The sequence below is a fragment of the Bos mutus genome, chromosome 10 (assembly GCF_027580195.1).
Source record: "Bos mutus isolate GX-2022 chromosome 10, NWIPB_WYAK_1.1, whole genome shotgun sequence".
NCBI classification, from domain to species: domain Eukaryota; kingdom Metazoa; phylum Chordata; class Mammalia; order Artiodactyla; family Bovidae; genus Bos; species Bos mutus.
In genome coordinates this window covers 20,488,007-20,505,803 of record NC_091626.1, presented here as the reverse complement: position 1 = coordinate 20,505,803, position 17,797 = coordinate 20,488,007, and the positions used below count along the sequence as shown (strand labels likewise).

At 59.9% G+C, this 17,797-nt stretch overlaps 1 protein-coding gene across 1 annotated transcript; it reads left to right on the top strand.

The window, feature by feature from the left end:
• Positions 1-106: 106 nt before the first annotated feature.
• On the top strand, positions 107-17,581 carry CARMIL3 (capping protein regulator and myosin 1 linker 3). The gene is given in 41 exon segments (XM_070377448.1): positions 107-889; positions 2,333-2,427; positions 2,735-2,785; positions 2,890-2,949; positions 3,035-3,150; positions 3,363-3,460; positions 3,692-3,762; positions 3,861-3,934; positions 4,159-4,234; positions 4,313-4,401; positions 4,863-4,957; positions 5,190-5,276; positions 5,493-5,602; positions 5,736-5,813; positions 6,381-6,457; positions 6,537-6,641; positions 6,734-6,803; positions 7,226-7,307; positions 7,435-7,531; positions 7,681-7,735; positions 7,816-7,988; positions 8,230-8,298; positions 8,516-8,609; positions 8,695-8,793; positions 9,374-9,502; positions 9,679-9,792; positions 10,207-10,382; positions 11,309-11,396; positions 11,551-11,688; positions 11,968-12,031; positions 12,149-12,357; positions 12,744-12,844; positions 13,425-13,570; positions 13,573-13,739; positions 14,025-14,153; positions 14,803-14,869; positions 14,972-15,061; positions 16,509-16,627; positions 16,710-16,890; positions 17,062-17,172; positions 17,295-17,581. Coding segments are annotated over 41 exon segments (4,116 nt in total). The 5' UTR covers positions 107-849; the 3' UTR covers positions 17,321-17,581.
• Positions 17,582-17,797: the final 216 nt, after the last annotated feature.

Here is a 17,797-nt window from a genome sequence, read left to right as displayed (position 1 = left end):
TTCAGTGTAGGGTGCATAGGTGTGATAGCCGAGCACAGCGTTAAGTCTGAGTGGACTGGATTCCCCTAGTATGTTCCCAGATGCTAAGTCTGGATCCTCCTAACCCTCCTCCTTGTCTCCAGGACCTGAGCGTAATGCTGAGGGTGGAGGTGTTTGCAGAGCTGCCAGCTGGGAGGAGGTGGCACGGGAATTCCCAGGTGCTACTCTCGGCTCACACCCGCGGGGATGGTGCCAAGAACATCGCAGGGATCACCGAGGCTGGGAAAGCGGGAAAGGAAGGTCGAACTTCCCCAGATGTGGCCAGGTCCTCTCCTAGCATCGCCCTTGGCCGCAAGTTCCTTCCTTCGAGGGTCAGCGAGGACGAGCCAGACGCGTCCCGAGCAAGCAGTGAAAAGGGAGGAGCCTGGCAAGGATGACCCCGCGAGGGGTACCCAGGCCCACAAACAAAAGAAATAGGTTCTGCTGACGGTGCCCGAGGAGTGGATGACACGGAAAGTGAGGGCGCTGTGCCCCCGCCCGGGAGATAGCCCGGGCTCCAAGGCGACACGCACAGGGCGTCGCACGCGGGAGCCGGCGGGAGGGGTGGGCGCGAGCGCGCGCAGGGTCTCACGCGGCCCGGAGGCGCGGCGCGCATGCTCAATCAGGCACCTCTCCGGGCGGGGCGGGAGACCCGGCGCTCCGAGGCGGGGGGAGGAGCGCTCGCGCAGCCGCCCCTGACAGGAGCGGGCTCCGCGGCTGCTGCATCGCTCAGCGCCCGGGCCCTGCCGGAGCCGGGTCTAGCATGTGCCGCGGCTCCCCGGCGGCGGTGACGGCGGCTCCTCTGCAGCAACAGCGGCAGCAGCGGCCGCCATGGCCAAGTCCAGCGCGGAGCTCACCCGCGAGCTGCAAGGTACGAGGCTGCGGTGGTCTCTGGGACGCTCCGTCCGGGAGCCTCCCAGCCCTAGTGCGTTACTCTCCGCGGTACACCCCGGTCCCTCCGCCCCTCATGCATCCCGGTTCCAGGGCAGCCCCCTGCCCCTGCATCCCAGCTCGGGGCATCGCTGTCCCCAGAGCATCCTCCGCTGCCCCCTCGCCTCACCCTTCAGGACCTACCTGTCCCAGAGCCTCCCGTCCCGATCTTCAGTGACAGGTGCAGTCCCTTCACGCTCCCTGGGGCTGACTCTCAGCTATCCTGGCCCATCCCTAGGCGAAGCATCCAGTCTCGCCGCCGGAGAGTCCCCTTTCCCCCGCCGGGCGGGGCCAGGCCCGCCCCGCCGGGTGATGGGAGCTGCCCCAGGTCCTGACCGCCTCTGGGCTCAACACCCTCCCTCCTCCCGGCCCCGCCCCGGAACTGGCTCCAAAGAGCCCCTCAAGAAGCCGGGCTGTGCCCAGGCAGTGGGGGCAAAGACGGGAGTCAGGGAAGAGGGCTTGGACTGGAGCTAAAACCGGGAGCAGGGTCTCTGCAGCTCACCTGCAACAACCCTCATACCAGCCTGCCCCCTGCTCTCTACCCCACACCCACACCTCAAGGCCTCTCCTGTTTGCCTGGTCCTCAGACTGTTCCAAACCAAGACCGACCCCCCAGCACAGCCACAACCCTGACCCCCAGAGGTGGGAGCACAGGCTAGCGCACGCAGAGACCAGGACTCTCAAGGATACTCAGAGGCATGCTACACTGTGCCCATCTCCCACACCTCCAGAGGCACACAAGCACAGTTGTGAGATGTGTGTACCCACATCTTTACAGAAACTGCACACACACACACACACACAGGCACGCACGCACGCACACTGGGATATCTGGATGATTCTCCAGCAGATGGATATGGGACTCATTTAAACACTAACTCCTTCCTACCTCCCTACCCCCCACCCACAGGAGAACTGGCTGGCTCTGTGCCCCTTTCACAACTGCAAGTACTGCATACTCATTCACACTTACCCATCCTCAACACAAGCTCCCTGGCATCTTCTTTACACACATAGTAAAAGGCAGACACCACACCAGACCATCAAGCATGTAGTGGGACACCCCCACGCCCCTACACACTGACTCACTCTGTATGGGTTGACAGCTGCTGGAGTGCACGGGTTGGGAAAATCCTTCACACTCTCCCAGAGTGCCACGCAACTACTGTCCCTCAACTCAGGGACAGCAGAAGCCAGAGTTTTTTCCTTAGCACCCCTGCCTTTCTAATAGAAAAAGTTACCCAAGAAGGGAAGATCTCAATTCCTGTTCTTCATCTCTCTCTGATTCTCTCTCCTCCTCTCTGCCCCTGCCCCTGGAGGGCCTTGGGTATGTGGGGGTAGCTAGGGTAAGGGGGGCCCTGAGCAGCCTACTACCCACCTGCAGACAGCATCCGGAGGTGCCTGAGCCAAGGGGCTGTGCTCCAACAACATCGCGTGAAGCTGGAGACAAAGCCCAAGAAGTTCGAGGACCGAGTACTGGTAAGGGACTGGACTGGGGGAAGGAAGGGGGAATCAAGGGCACCTGGGCTGGTAAGGGTAAGGAACCTGGGGGGCAAAGGAGACAGGTGGAGGAGTGCTGAAAAGACATAGCTTGTGGGAGGGGGAGGCTGGACTGGCTGGATGTCCAGGAACCTGGGGCAGGGCATGAGAGAAGCAGGGACTTTCAGAGCAGAAGGCCAGTTGGCAGGGAGTGCACACGGACTGAGGGCGCTGACAGAGCGCAGGGGGACTAGAGCCCAGGAAACTACCATTTGCTGCTGATGCTCTATTTTTCCCCTCTCTGAAGGCCCTGACCTCCTGGCGTCTCCACCTCTTCCCCCTTAAAGTCCCAGCCAAGGTGAGTTGGGCTGATGAGTGGGAGAACACCCAGGGTGCCCTCCTCTGAGCCCAGCAGCCAGGCCCTGACCAGGAGCTGCACATTCCCATGCCCCCACCCCTCAGGTGGAGAGCTCCTTCAATGTCCTAGAGATCCGCGCCTTCAACACGCTCAGTCAGAACCAGGTGAGCACTGGAGCGTGGGCTCCGCTCCTGGGCCAGCAGGAGGAGGGAACCTGTGTCTGAGTCCCTGCCGCTCCCTCTCCCCCAGATCCTAGTGGAGACGGAGCGTGGCATGGTGAGCATGCGGCTGCCATCAGCTGAGAGCGTGGACCAGGTGACACGACATGTGAGCTCTGCCCTCTCCAAGGTCTGCCCTGGCCCTGGGTGAGTGGCAAAGGAGGAGTCTCTCAGGGGTCAGACAATAAAGAAGCCCCCTCCCCCCTCCCTCCTTCCCCTGGTCCTGGGACCCCGTGACACCAAGGAGAAGAGCTCTCATGTCCCCAGTCCTGCTTTTCCTAGGGATCCAGAATCTGTAACAGAGGAAGAATTGAGAGCCGCTTTCCACCCATCTTGGGATGGATTTGTTGTTTTTCCAGGAGTCTAATCCGGCGTGGAAATGCAGACACCCCGGACGGGCCCCGAGACACGTCCCCCAACTCTGAGACTTCCACATCCACCACCCACAGTGTCTGCGGTGAGCAGGGGCAGGCTGGAGGGAAAGGGGGCCTACACCACCCTGCCCCTTGCTCAGAGTCCTCTGTGTATAGGGCTTGAGGCTCCACAGCTCCCAGACCTCGGAGGTTCATGATGCTGCAGGAACCCAAGACACTGGCACATAAAATGACCTTGACCTTTCCTTGAATGCTCCAAGTCTCCTCCCCACCCCCTTAGCCTTTAAGGAGCCAGCCCATCTCCTACCCCACAGGTGGCTTCTCTGAGACCTACGCTGCCCTGTGTGACTACAACGGGCTGCACTGCCGTGAAGAGGTGCAATGGGTGCGTTTGGGTAGGGACCTGGCAGGCGGGCAGGTGGGACCTGGAGGGAGGGGCCACGGAGGAGGGGAGCAGATGCGAGCCAGTTCCACCTCTCCAAGGATGTGGACACCATCTATCATGCCGAGGATAACCGAGAGTTCAATCTTTTGGATTTCAGCCACTTGGAGAGCCGGTAAGTAGACGGGATAGAGACTTAACCCCGCATTCCAGCCTCAGCCCAGCCCTGGCCCTTCTAGCCTCTCCCTTCTGGCCCCACCAAGCCTGGGCTCTGTCTCCCAGCCCCCACACCCACTGCCCTCCACCCATCTAGGCTTCCAACCACCCCATCCTTAGTCTCTTCTTTCCTGCCCCGGTCACCTGCTCACCACTTTCCTGCCCCCATCAATCTTCCCACAGAGACTTGGCCCTAATGGTGGCAGCCCTGGCCTACAACCAATGGTTCACCAAACTCTACTGCAAAGACCTGCGGCTGGTAGGGTCTAGGAGGAATGGGGGACGGGAGAGTAGTGCCCTCTCTGGCTCCTGACCACACGACCCCCTCTGTCCCCAGGGCTCTGAAGTGCTAGAACAGGTGCTACACACCCTGAGCAAGTCGGGGAGCCTTGAAGAGCTGGTGCTGGACAACGCTGGGCTTAAGACGTGAGGCCAGCCTCCTCCTTGGGTAGTGGTGCTCCTTGATGTAGTCTTAGGGTCCCAGAACCTCAGGGCATGATGTAGGCCTCGTGATGTAGAACCATCTCATCCAGCTCCTCACTTTACAGAAGAGGAGACTGAGGCCCAAAGAGGGCACACAGCAAGTCCCACCTAAGCCTCCCGACCCCCAGCTCCACGGCCTTCCCCAGTATCTCCGAGCCCCATCCCCTCCTGCCGTCAGCCGCAGAGCAGACTACTCTGCTCCTGTCTCGAGGACCCGCAGCCGGGCTTTGTCTCAGCACCACTTCCCAGGTACTCCTGAGTGACAGCAGGCTCCCTGCAGGCCCCGAGCTGCTCCTCACCTGTGGGGACCTCTGACCATTGCAGCCCCAGCCAGGCAGGCAGATGGAGGAGGAGGGGAAGCCCAGAGCCTGGGACAAACACATCCTTCCTCCCCTTCCCTGAAGGGACTTTGTCCAGAAGCTGGCCGGGGTGTTTGGGGAGAACGGGAGCTGTGTGCTGCATGCCCTCACTCTGTCCCACAACCCCATCGAGGACAAGGGTGAGCCCCAGCCCTGAATCCTGCCCCCCACCACAATGCAGACCCCCCCAGCCCAGCCCAGAGCCCAACCCAGGGCTGAACAGGGGCTCTCCAACCTGATGCCAGCCCCTATCCCAGTACCTCCATCCTAGACCCCAGGCCCACATTCCACTCAAGCCCCCTGTCTGACTCTGCACTGCCTGCCCCTACTGCCTATCTCTCAGGGAGGCCCTTTTCTCTCTCCACTCCCCAGGTTTCCTCAGTCTGAGCCAGCAGCTCCTCTGCTTCCCCACTGGCCTCACCAAACTGTGCCTGGCCAAGACTGCCATCTCCCCTAGAGGTACTTGCCCCGGGACCCCTGACCTCTGGCCCCTGACCCCTCCCCCCCCCCTCGCTGTACTACCTGGGTATCAAGTCCCAGAGGCCCCACCCATGCACATGGTATCCCAAGGATCACAGAAGGGACAGGAGCACAGCTGGGGAGTGGGGAAGAATTGCATGCAAGGGGGAGAGGTGGGGATGGGGGCCAACCCAGCCCAGTGCCCGCTGTGCTCAGGGCTCCAGGCGCTGGGCCAGACCTTTGGGGCCAACCCGGCCTTTGCCAGCTCTCTCCGGTACCTGGACCTGAGCAAGAACCCTGGGCTGCTCGCCACCGACGAGGCCAACGTGAGTCCACGAACAGCGCCTCAAGTCCCTGCAGAAATACACTCAGGGCCTGGAGTCTCTGCCCTTTAGCCCTGGGGAGGGGAGGGGCTCTGTCACCCCTCCCCCTGCAGCCCCCTCTGTCCTTCCTTCCCAGGCCCTCTACAGTTTCCTGGCCCAGCCCAATGCCCTGGTACACCTGGACCTGGCAGGGACCGACTGCACCATCGACTCGGTGAGGGGTTGGTGATGGGGGAGCCAGCCTGCAGGGACTTGGGGAGGCCAGGGTGGGTCTCTGCCTCACCTTGTACTCTCTGGTCTCTGTACTCTCTTTGAGTACAGAGGTGGGTCAAGCTGGTAGGACGGCTTCAGGTTCAGCAAAATTCCAAAGCGACCCCAAAGCTCACCCCTGTGTGGCACTTTGTGCGCTGCCCAAGGTTGTGCTATAGCTGTGCCTGAAAGCCAGCCTGGATCCATCCCCTGGCTGTGCACCCCAGCGCAGGGCTGAGTCCCCCTGGGGGAAAGGACTCCTTCCCTAACTTGAACCAGCCACCTTATAAGCCTGTGGTGGCCCTGGCTTTAACACATCCACTGCCTATGAGCCTCTCACACCCCTGGGGCCGGACAGGTGGGAGGACACCCACTTTCCACAGAGGGGAAACTGAGGCTTGAAGAGGCTAAGTGAGGCAGGCACAGCGGGCCTTGCACAGACTGACCACAGAGGGTGAAGCGCCAGGACCTCGGTGGGGTTGGAGGAGGGAGTCTTCGCTGCCCCTTGAGATGCGCCCTGTCTCCCCCACAGCTTCTGGGTGCCCTACTTCACGGCTGCTGCTCCCACCTCACCTACCTCAACCTGGCGCGAAACAGCTGCTCCCACAGGTGGGAGCGCAGGGGTGTGGGGAGTGGAGGGGCAAGCCATGGGCACCCCCTCCCTTGCTGACCCCAGACATCTCCACAGGAAGGGCCGGGAGGCGCCCCCAGCCTTCAAGCAGTTCTTCAGCAGCGCCTACACTCTGAGCCACGTCAACCTGTCGGCCACGAGGCTGCCCCTGGAGGCCCTCAGGTCGGGTGGGTGCAGGGTTGGGGGCGTCCGAGGGGGAGCCCTGGGAGAAGGGGCGAAGGGTAAAGGTGGGCCCGCTGACCTTGTTCCCACAGGGCACTGCTCCAGGGCCTGTCCCTCAACAGTCACCTCAGCGATCTGCACCTGGACCTCAGCAGCTGTGAGGTGAGCCCTCCTTCCTCTGCCATTCATCTCTCTGACCTAAGTCAAGCTCTGACTCCATGTTGCCTCTGCACTACCCCTCTGCAGCCCCACAACCTGACCACACCTCCACTCTTTCTAGAGGTCATTTCCAGTCTCCGGTATCCCCTCCCTGACCGCTTGGGGATGGGAAATACCAGGCTTTCCCAGCAGATGGCAGGAACAGGCTGTCTCCAGAGCAGCGGCCCAGAGATTTTTCTGGCAGAAGGAAGGGAAGAGAGCCCTGGGGAAGGATCTGGTGTGGAGAAGGGGCCTCCTGATTTCACACTCGAGACCCGATTTGACCTTGAATCCTGGTGTGACTCCTCTTATCTCTGAGCATTAGAGGGGCCCTATCTTCCACCCCAACCCCTGCCTCCTGCCTCACCCCCACTGTGTCCCTACAGCTCCGCTCAGCTGGAGCCCAGGCTTTGCAGGAGCAGCTGGGGGCTGTCACCTGTGTGGGCAGCCTGGATCTGTCAGACAATGGTGAGTGGGGGCCCCTCCCTTCCTGGGGGCCAGGTGGGGACAGGGGCCTGGAGCCTGGGGGAGAAACCCTCAGATGACTCTTGTGAGACTCAGGTCTCAAGTCCAGGCTTCTCCATCTGCCGGCCAGGGTTCGACTCAGACCTCCTGACACTGGTGCCTGCACTTGGGAAGAACAAGTCTCTCAAGCACCTGTTCCTGGGAAAGAACTTCAACGTCAAGGCCAAGTGAGGCCCCCCTCCCTATACCCACAGACCCCCACTCCATCATCAGCTTATCCTTTTGGCTCACTGTATCACCCCGACCACCTTTCTGCTGCTCCAGTAGCATGACCCCAGCCCCCTCTCCTCCTACTCTGAGTCCCAACTCCCTGCAGGACCCTGGAGGAGATCCTCCACAAGCTGGTACAGCTGATCCAGGAAGAGGACTGTGTGAGTGCCGGGGCCTGGGAGGGGACCTGCAGTGATGGGGGCTGCAGGGACTGGGTCCAACCCCCCACTTGCCAACACAGTCCCTGCAGTCACTGTCGGTGGCAGACTCCCGGCTGAAGCTTCGCACCAGCATCCTCATCAATGCCCTGGGCAGCAACACCTGCCTGGCAAAGGTGGATTTGAGCGGCAATGGCATGGAGGACATCGGGGCCAAGATGCTGTCTAAGGCCCTGCAGATAAACTCCTCCCTCAGGTGGGGCCCACGCCTCGACCCTCTCACCTGGAGCCCCAGCCCTCCCCCAAACACACATACCTGCCCTCCCTGCTGCCTCACTGCTTATACCCCAGTTTCCAGGAGACCCTTAGTCCCAGGACTATCTCTGAGTCAGCCTCATTAACTAGGAAAGGTGGGAGGGCTCCCGGTGGGGCTGTCCCTGCTCCCTAAGAGAGGCCCAGTAGGAGGGGTAACAAGCTGATGCCCACCCTTTCCCCAGAACTATCCTCTGGGATCGGAACAATACATCCGCCCTGGGCTTTCTGGACATTGCGAGGGCCCTGGAGAGGTGAGTAGGCTAGGGCCCTGCCCTAACCAAGCCCCCAGCCTCCCTGTACCTGGATCCAGCCTGAACTTCACAAGCCCCAATCCAGTGCATCTGACCTAATAGCATAGAAACGTTAAGGAGGACCGTGGAGGGACGTGGTCAGCAAGAGGTGGGTGTGGGCAGCAGGAGCCTGCCCTGCCACCTCCTCCCCACCCAGCTGTGCCGCTCTGTCCCACAGCAACCACACGCTGCGCTTCATGTCCTTCCCAGTGAGCGACATCTCCCAAGCCTACCGCAGCGCCCCCGAGCGCACCGAGGACGTCTGGCAGAAGGTGGTGGCCTGAGCGGGGTGGATCCCCGGGGGCAGGGGCCAGCCCGCCTGCCCCGGTCCTGACCCCACCCACCCATCATCTCTAGATCCAGTGGTGCCTGGTGAGGAACAATCACTCCCAGACATGCCCCCAGGAGCAGGCCTTCAGGCTGCAGCAGGGCCTGGTGACCAGCAGCGCCGAGCAAGTAAACGTTTCCCTCCGGGACATGGGGGCGCACGTGGGCATGCGGGGAGCACAGGGGCGATGTGTTGGAGTGCAGGGCGGGGTGGGGAGGGGTCGGGAGAGAGGCATCCTGAGGTGCCTACAGCTGGACTGAGCGTGTGAGAGAGCAAACAGAATGGACATGCAGAACGTGGGCCCCAAACATGAGAGAACATGTGGGCAAACAGCAGGGGTCTCGGACAAGGGGTCCCAGGACTGTGGGAGCTCTGCTGAGCGTTCAAGAATGGCCTCCCAAGAGGGAGGGTATGGGGAGGGAGGAGGGAGGAGGGTTCAGGATGGGGAACACAGGTATACCTGTGTCGATATTTGGCAAAACTAATACAATATTGTAAAGTTTAAAAATAAAATAAAATTAAAAAAAAAAAAAAGAATGGCCTCCCAAGAAGAGGAAGGGACAGGCCATCGGTAGACGTCACCCTTGCCCTGTCAGTGGCAGCACCAGCGACATGGTCCAAGGGAGCCCAGAAATGGGGCACCCAGGGCCCATCTGGGAAGGTGAAGAGGCGGGGGTCCCCCCTGACACTCCTGCCACTGTGCTGCAGATGCTGCAGCGACTGTGTGGACGGGTGCAGGAGGAGGTCCGGGCCCTGAGGCTGTGCCCCCTGGAGCCTGTGCAAGACGAGCTGCTCTACGCCCGGGATCTCATCAAGGATGCCAAGAACTCCCGGGCGGTGAGCATTCTGCAGCCCCGCCCTCCCCCGACAGTCTAGAGAGCACAGGAAGGCCACGTGCCAACCCAGGAGCATCCACCCCCTGCCCCGTGCATCTACCTTCCTAGCCCAGGGCCCCCCAGGGACCCAGTGAGGCCCAATTCTGGCTTTCTGATCAGACCCTGTTCCTTCTCCAGCTATTTCCCAGCCTCTACGAGCTGGGCCACATGCTGGCCAACGACGGGCCTGTGCGGCAGAGGCTGGAGTCAGTGGCCAGTGAGGTGTCCAAGGCTGTGGACAAGGAGCTTCAGGCAAGTCCCGGGGGGAGGAGCCCAGTGCTGACCAAGGCCCTTAGCCGAGGGCAGAGGTCAGCACAGGGGGATTACTGTGGGCAAGAAGGAAGTGCAGAAGACCACCTACATGCCCGCTGCCCCAAGGCATTGTCAGAAAACTGGGCTTGGATGTTTGTTGCTTCTTTCAGCCTTAGCCCCTGAACTCTGACTTCTCCCTCTGGACTCTGATCCTTAGACTGACTCTCCCTTGTCCATGTGTCCATGTGGTAGGATGGCAGGAACACTGACCAGGATGTGGGGAGGCCTGAGTGTCCAAGGCTCTGCTGCTAACCTGCCCTGTGACCTTGATGAGCTAGACATGCTGCAGTCTCTTCCGTTGTGGGGCCAGCCCTGACCTCCTTGGGGCTCTGGCCTCCTTTCGTCCCACACTAGGTGATCCTGGAGTCCATGGTCAGCCTGACGCAGGAATTATGCCCCGTGGCCATGCGGGTGGCCGAAGGGCACAACAAGATGCTGAGCAACGTGGCCGAGCGTGTCACCGTGCCCCGGAACTTCATCCGCGGGGCGCTACTGGAGCAGGCGGGACAGGATATTCAGAACAAGCTGGAGTGAGAGGCAGGGGCGGGGCTGGGACGGGCTGGACTTGGCCTTGAGCACTTAGGGACTCCGGGGCCCAGCTATCAGCAATGAATAATGAATGACAATCTCCATTATAAGAGATGAATCTTTAACCAACTGCAACCTTGCTATTTAGGGTCTGACTGGTCTTTGCCCTAGAAGTGTAAATGCTGAGCTGGGGTTTAGGAGTCCAGACAGTGCACACAGGTGTACACATACACACAGCCGCACACAGACCCCAGGAAGTGACCTCTAGAAACAGAGCACAGCCTCCTCAGAGGTAGGGACAAAGAATACGGGTACATGGACTGCACTGCTTATCCCCCCACATTTTCGTGGCCCCTAGAGCACTCTTTCATTCCAGTCTGGGTACCACCTCTCAAGACAAGGAAACAAAGGAAAATTATAACACAAACCCATGAAATAGGCAAGCTCAAGAAATACTGGTTCCTGCTTTTACAGCAGTTGTTGATGCTGTTCAGTCACTCAGTTGTGTCCAACTCTTTGCAACCCCATGGACTGCAGCACTCCGAGCATCCCTGTCCTTCACTATCTCCTGGAGTTTGCTCAAACTCGTGTCCATTGAGTCAGTGATGCCAGCTAAGGCCAGCAGAATTCACTCAGCAACTCAACTTACCTCTGTCTGTTGCCCTGGAGCTCCAGGGACCTGACCCAGAGCCCCTGTGCTCCTGTTTCCCCTCAGTTCCTTCTCGTCCACCCTCCTCATCCACACACCCCTAGGCTGGAAGGGCTGTGGGTGGAGCTGAGTGGTAGACCCACGGTACCTTGTACAGCAGCTGTGTTTTCCGTGGGCAGCCAGGGCAGTTGGCCCACTCTCTCAGGCATCTGGGAAAGGCTGGGGCAGAGACGCCAAGGTGGGGACGGGGGAGCTGAGTACCTCTCCTTGTGCCCACAGTGAAGTGAAGCTCTCAGTCGTCACCTACTTGACCAACTCCATAGTAGACGAGATCCTGCAGGAGCTATACCACTCCCACAAGAGCCTGGTAAGACTTCTGAGCCTCCACCAGGCCCAGGGAGGCCCTCTACCCCATCCCACATCAACCCACCTGCCCCCCCAACCCTCCCCATCAAGATCCTGGGAGGCAGGCAACCTCCTTGGGATCTTGATCTTCCTTGTTCACACCTGTCCTTCCCTAGGCCCGACACCTGGCCCAGCTAAGAACATTGTCAGATCCACCAGGGGGGCCAGGCCAAGGGCAGGATCTGTCCTCCCGAGGCCGAGGCCGGAACCACGACCACGAGGAGACCACAGATGATGAGCTTGGAACCAACATCGTGAGCACCCCCACTCCCCTCCTTAACCTTGGTCCTGCCCCCGAACCTGCAAACCACCGTCCCTTTCTACGTCCCTGGACTCCACCCTCTACCCCACACTGGGTCTCATCCCCTCACCCGGATCCCACCCAGCCTCTTCCCTTGTCCCATTGCCTCGGCTGCCTGAGGACGGGGAGGCACGATGGACCCGAAAGAGAAGACTTCATGAGGAATGGGAGGCTCCAGGTGAGTCTCCTGGGACTTGCCACCTGGCCCCATCATTCGCCTCCCTCTCTGCAGGACACCATGGCCATCAAAAAGCAGAAACGCTGCCGCAAGATCCGGCCAGTGTCTGCCTTCATTAGTGAGTCTTCCAGCCTCCGAGCTGATGGCACTGATTCTGTTTCTTTTATCTCTGCCTCTCCAACCTGCTCTCTCCCCATCCCTCCTGCTAGTCCCTCTAATGCTGCTGTCCCCACAGGTGGGAGCCCTCAGGACATGGAAAGTCAGCTGGGGAGCCTGGGAATCCCCCCTGGCTGGTTCTCAGGACTCGGGAGCAGCCAGCCCGCAGCTAGTGGTTCCTGGGAAGGTCTCTCCGAGCTGCCCACTCACGGCTATAAACTAAGGCATCAAACACAAGGGCGGCCCCGGCCCCCCAGGACCACCCCTCCAGGACCTGGTCGGCCCAGTGTGAGTCCCTAAGGCCTCACCAGAGGACCAGCTTCACTTAGCAATGCCAGACCAGGGACTCTAGCTCTAGGACACCAATGCCAGAGGTCCTAGCCTTGTGGGATCGGGTGGGGGCCCAGGCAGGCCATGGAACAGAAGAGGGAGCATCCAGATTGGATGGAGCTAGACCTGGTCACAGATAGGAAATCTGCCTGCTGGACAGTGGCAGTTCTCATTTTGGTGAGAGTCAAGAGCTGCCAAGCTTGAGATACCCATGTAGCCTGAAGTCTGTGTTTGCATGGGGTCAGGAGGAGGCAAGGTCAAGTCCCAGGGGGCTGGCCTTGAATAGAGGGGAGGAGGGCTTCCTCACCCAGATAATATATCCTACAGGACTTTCCTCCCAGCAGGCGCCAGTACCTGGGACCCGTCAGGAGAACGGAATGGCCACCCGCCTGGATGAGGGGCTGGAGGACTTCTTCAGCAGAAGAGTCATGGATGAAAGCTCCAGGTGGGGCATCCAGGCACACCCCCAGTTTCAGCAGGCCCCGAGGCCCTAGGAAAGCTCCTGTGTCCACCCACCTCCCAGGGAGGTTTCTCCAGTGGCAGTCTCTCTGGGACATTTCCCCCCACATTCTTTCTTCCCCTCCCAGCCCTTAGTTCCCATATTGTCTGAATCTCCTCAGGACAGCTGGAAGGAATGGGGCTGGAATGAACCACCAGAGTGGGATTGCAGGAGTTGGGGGTTGGGTAGCAGGCCCTGGGATGGGATGACAGTGGCACCAGGCCTGGAGGGGACATGCTGTCACTGTCCTGCACAGATGCCGCAGCCTCTCTCCAGAAGGAACTGGGTCACTTGGAGAGGCTGAGAGGAGGAGGGGACGGCGTCCCTGGGAGGGAAGAGACTGCTGGAGGGTTACAACAGGAAAGTTGAGGACACCATCCCCTGGGAATATGTAGACAGAGTTACGGAGCAGCAGGGAACAGTAGATGAGAGAGAGTGGGGGATTCTGAGAACCACGAACGGCTTCAGCATCTGGCCCTGGGCTCTCCCCACGACTTAGTCACTAACTCTCCCCGACCTTGCCCAGCTACCCCCGGACTCTGAGGACCCTGCGTCCAGGCCTGTCCGAACCGCCACTGCCTCCACTGCAGAAGAAAAGGCGCCGAGGCCTGTTTCACTTTCGCCGGCCCCGGAGCTTCAAGGGGGACAGGGGGCCAGGCTCCCCCACCACCGGCTCCTCCTCCCTCCTCCCCCACCCCCACCCCCAACTCAGGAGAGCCCCCCCAGCCCGGATCCCCCCAGCCTTGGCAATAACTCCTCCCCCTGCTGGAGCCCTGAGGAGGAAAGCAGCCTCCTCCCTACCTTTGGCGGGAGCCGGGGGCCTTCCTTCCGCAGGAAGACGGTAAGTGAGGCAGGGGCTCTGAGTCCTGGTGCCCACACAACCCATCACCCCAGGCAATTAGTGGCAGGATGCTAGAACTCAGGGATCAGGAGAACTTTGTCATCCTAGGTCTCCACTCCTTGGCTCCTTGGGCTAAGCCTAGTGACCCAGACTCCCAGCATGCAAATGAGGGCAGTGGAAGGACTCCTCAGAGGGCCTGGGTAGGGCTTCCAGACAGGGGACTTGGAGAGGTATGGAGCCCCTTCTCCGTAAGAAACTGCTTCTAAATCTGTAACCTTGTTCCAGGGCACTGAGGGGGCAGAGCCTGGGGAGGGAGGCCAGGCCCCCGGGGCAGCACAGCAGCCGAGGGTCCACGGCGTCGCCCTTCCTGGGTTGGGAAGAGCCAAGGGTTGGAGCTTCGATGGGAAACGAGAGGTGAGGGGAGCCCAGAGTGGCAAACTGGGGGTCCTGCAGGTTCCTGCTTACCACCCTCCCCTCCCCATGGGCCTACCCTCTCTCGTCCCCATGGGCCTGTGGTTCATAGGTCAGTGGAGAGCAGTGCTTTGGAGAGGAAGGTGTGTGCTGTGGCTCTGCCCCTACACTTGGTGCAGAACCCTGGACAAGTCACTTAACCTTCCAGAGCCTCTGTTTCCTTGTAAAGTGTGTGGCCCTCAAAATACTTAACCTCTAGAGCGGCTTCCCAAATTTTAGTGACTTGATCACCAGCTTTATGACTGCTTTAACCTTATACCACATACCATTTACATAATATTTTTATTGAAATCAACTCACCTTTTTAAACTCAGTCTGGACCTAAGCATTATCATCTTTTAAAATCACAGGCTTGTACTAGTCATGTTTTTTCTACGACACATAAAATAAACACATATTAAAATAACAGTATATTCATTCACGTAAACCATTTGTTATGTCCCCGAGGGGTGGTATGGGTATCATTCTTTGAGGAAAAGAGTCTGAGTGTCTAGGGACCAATAACATGAGATGCTAGAGCAGAAGCCCCTTGCTAACCGCAGTCCCCACACAGAAGAGACTTTTTTATGACCTGACTCAGCTGTCCTTTCAGGGCACAGGCCCAGACCTGGAGGGCAGCGTCCAGGCTTGGCAGAAACGGCGTTCTTCAGATGACGCAGGTAAGAATGGGCGCCCTCACTTCCTTCCTTTGACCCCTCTCTCAGCCCAACCCAACATGCATTTCCCCCCTCTCCCTTTCCCACCCTCTCCTTCCACTCCAGGGCCTGGAGCCTGGAAGCCCCCGCCACCCGCCCAAAGCACCAAGCCGAGCTTCAGTGCCATGCGCCGAGCAGAGGCCACGTGGCACATAGGTATGGAAAGCCTCTTTCCTGGCAGCAGCTCTGAAGGCCCGAGTGTGTCCAGACAGACAAGCCAGTCAAGGCGGGGCAGTACAATATCAACATTGTGAAGATGCTTCAGGGTATTTACAAAACTACATCCAAAAGAAAGGCCCCACGGAACAAAAGTGCTTTGCCAGGCTGAGCCAACAGGAACAAAACTGTGTGGATGGTCGTGGGGAATTCTCTAGAGCAGGGGCCATCAGCAGAATGGTACTCTCCATAAAGAAGGCCTCTCTGTGTACCTCAGCTGGGGAAATGGTGGGCAGTACCAACCAGGTCCACCTCAAACATTCCAGTCTCCTCCACAAAGAGCTCACCAGACCATCCTCTGCCCACACAGAAAGGTGCCAACCAGAAGGGGCAAGAGCCCCCCGCCTTGGGGGTCAGACACCCTGGGCGTTCGATTGGGCTCAGCCACCACCTATAGTGTTGACCTCAAACAAGTTATTTACCTTCCAGAATAAAGAGTGGGGGATTATAGTGTGACACCTCCCTTCTGCTGGGTTCAGAGCACCTTTCATTTAGGGAGCCGCTAACAGAAAACCAGTCAGCTTGGCATCATTCTCAGTTCCCACAGGCCTGGAATGTGACCCTCCAACAATACTGACAGGGACAAATCTCCCTGGAGAGGTTGACACTCCCTTCCTTCCTCCACTCCCACCCCAGGGCTAGGGCGTGAGGGTGCCCTGCAGAGCTAGGCTGGCCTGAGGCTTGGCAATGCCTGGGCACCTGCCCCATCCTCCAAGGCCAACACATCATGTGGAACATCTTCCCTGATGATCCTGTCCCATAAGCAGGCTAGTTAAGACACCCGAAGATGGGTTCCAGCTTTCATTTAGGAGACCACGGTTGTGGGGGCTGGGGGGAGCACCCCGTCCCCCCCACACACACCTACTGCCAGCACCCTCCAGGTCTTCCTTACCTGCACCTCACAGATACACACACAGACAATCCCATCCATGTAACGTATCCTTGGGTCTGGAGTGCATAAAGCCACAAGGCGGGGCTAGGGTGCAATGAGAATGCCAGGCACCTCTCCTTCAGATTCACCACCTAAATCAGACTGGCAGAGAGTCCTAGGAAGGCCAGGCTGCAGCCTTGGCAGGGCCCCGGGGCACTGCAGCCCTGGATGGGCAACCATGCCTGTGAACCCAGCAGGCCCCAGACCCTGGCTCTGTCCCTGCTCTTCAAGAGGGTCAGCCCGAGCTCCCTGCAGAGGTGACAGGCTCAGGAGGATCCTGGGGACCAAGGGCTAAGGAAACTGGAGAGCAGAAGGAGACATCCAAGGCAGAGATGTAGGAGCAGAGGGGCTTGGAGGGGAAAGTCCTGGCGTCCAGGGCTTTACAGGGGCAGGGGACTGGGAGGGCTATGCAAGAATGTCTTTTCCTGCAGTTTCTCCTCTCTTCCCATCCCCCAGCTGAGGAGAGCGCCCCCAACCATGGCTGCCAGAGCCCCAGCCCAGCCTCCCAAGATGGAGAGGAGGAAAAGGAGGGGGCTGTCTTCCCAGAGAGGACGGTTTCTACCAGGAATGCTAAGGTGAGAGCCAGCAAGGCTGTGGGGAGGGACCTTTGATGAAGCAAAAGGACAATCTAACTGACCCAGCTTCCTTCTTTGCCAGCTGCAGGACCCTCCATTAACTCTGAAGCCCCCAAAGCCCGTGGCTGTGCCCAGGGGCCGCCGGCCCCCACAGGAGCCAGGGGGCCGGGAGGAGGTCGAGACTGGGGGTGCAGCCCCAGGAATGAACAAACCCCGGCTGCAGCTGGGCTCACAGCAAGACCAAGAGGAGCCTGAGATCCAAGGTGCGCCACCTGCTAGAGGGGCTGGGGCACCTCTGGGGCCTCGCTGCCCCTCCCCTCGGGTCTCTTCCTGGGCACAGGATGAGTGGCAGACAACCAGGAGCCATGGCCTGGTTGAGCGCCCAGCCCGGGAGCCCCACTCACATGCTAGGCCTGCCTTGACTGTCATTGCAGGGCCCCCAGATCCAGGTCGCCGGACTGCCCCCCTGAAGCCTAAGCGGACACGGCGGGCGCAATCCTGTGACAAGCTGGAACCTGACAGAAGACAGCCCCCTGACCCCACAGGTGCCAGAGGGGCGGTGAGAGGGTGGTCCCCCTGCCCACCCATCCATCTGATGCAGTGCCCCCGCACGGGGCGGCTGGCTCTCCTTGCTGGGGAGACAGGGTTCCCTGGATTTTCCCAGCAGGAACCAGCGAGCCGGGAACAGACTGACAGTCGCTACGGCACCCTCCCCAGCCCTCCTCTCGACATGTGCCTCACAAGGACTCCGACCCCCACCCGCCCCCACACCCCCAAGCCCCTCTGCCAGCCCCTGTCCCAGGGGTGCAGGATGAGGCATGGGGGACCAGAAGTCAGGGAGCAGCCTGGAGAGAGGGAGGCTCTGCTGGCTTTGCAGATCTCCTCTCCTGGGAGGGCAGATCTGTCTCTCTATCCCCAGGGGCTCTCTCTCCACTTGTATAGAATAAAAAAACAAAATCACTGCCTGCCTGAGTCTCTGTTGCCTTCCTCATTCTCTGCTCCCATTCCCCACCAGCTGCTCCCCTTCCCTCAAGCCCCCACAGTGGAAAAGTGGGGACCATCCCCCCAGAGATGGGGCTAGAGCTCTAAGGGAAGAGGCAGGAAAGACTGCTGAGAGCTGCTGGGTGGGAGGGGACGCAGAAGCCCCCAGGCAGTGGGGTGTCATTTGCA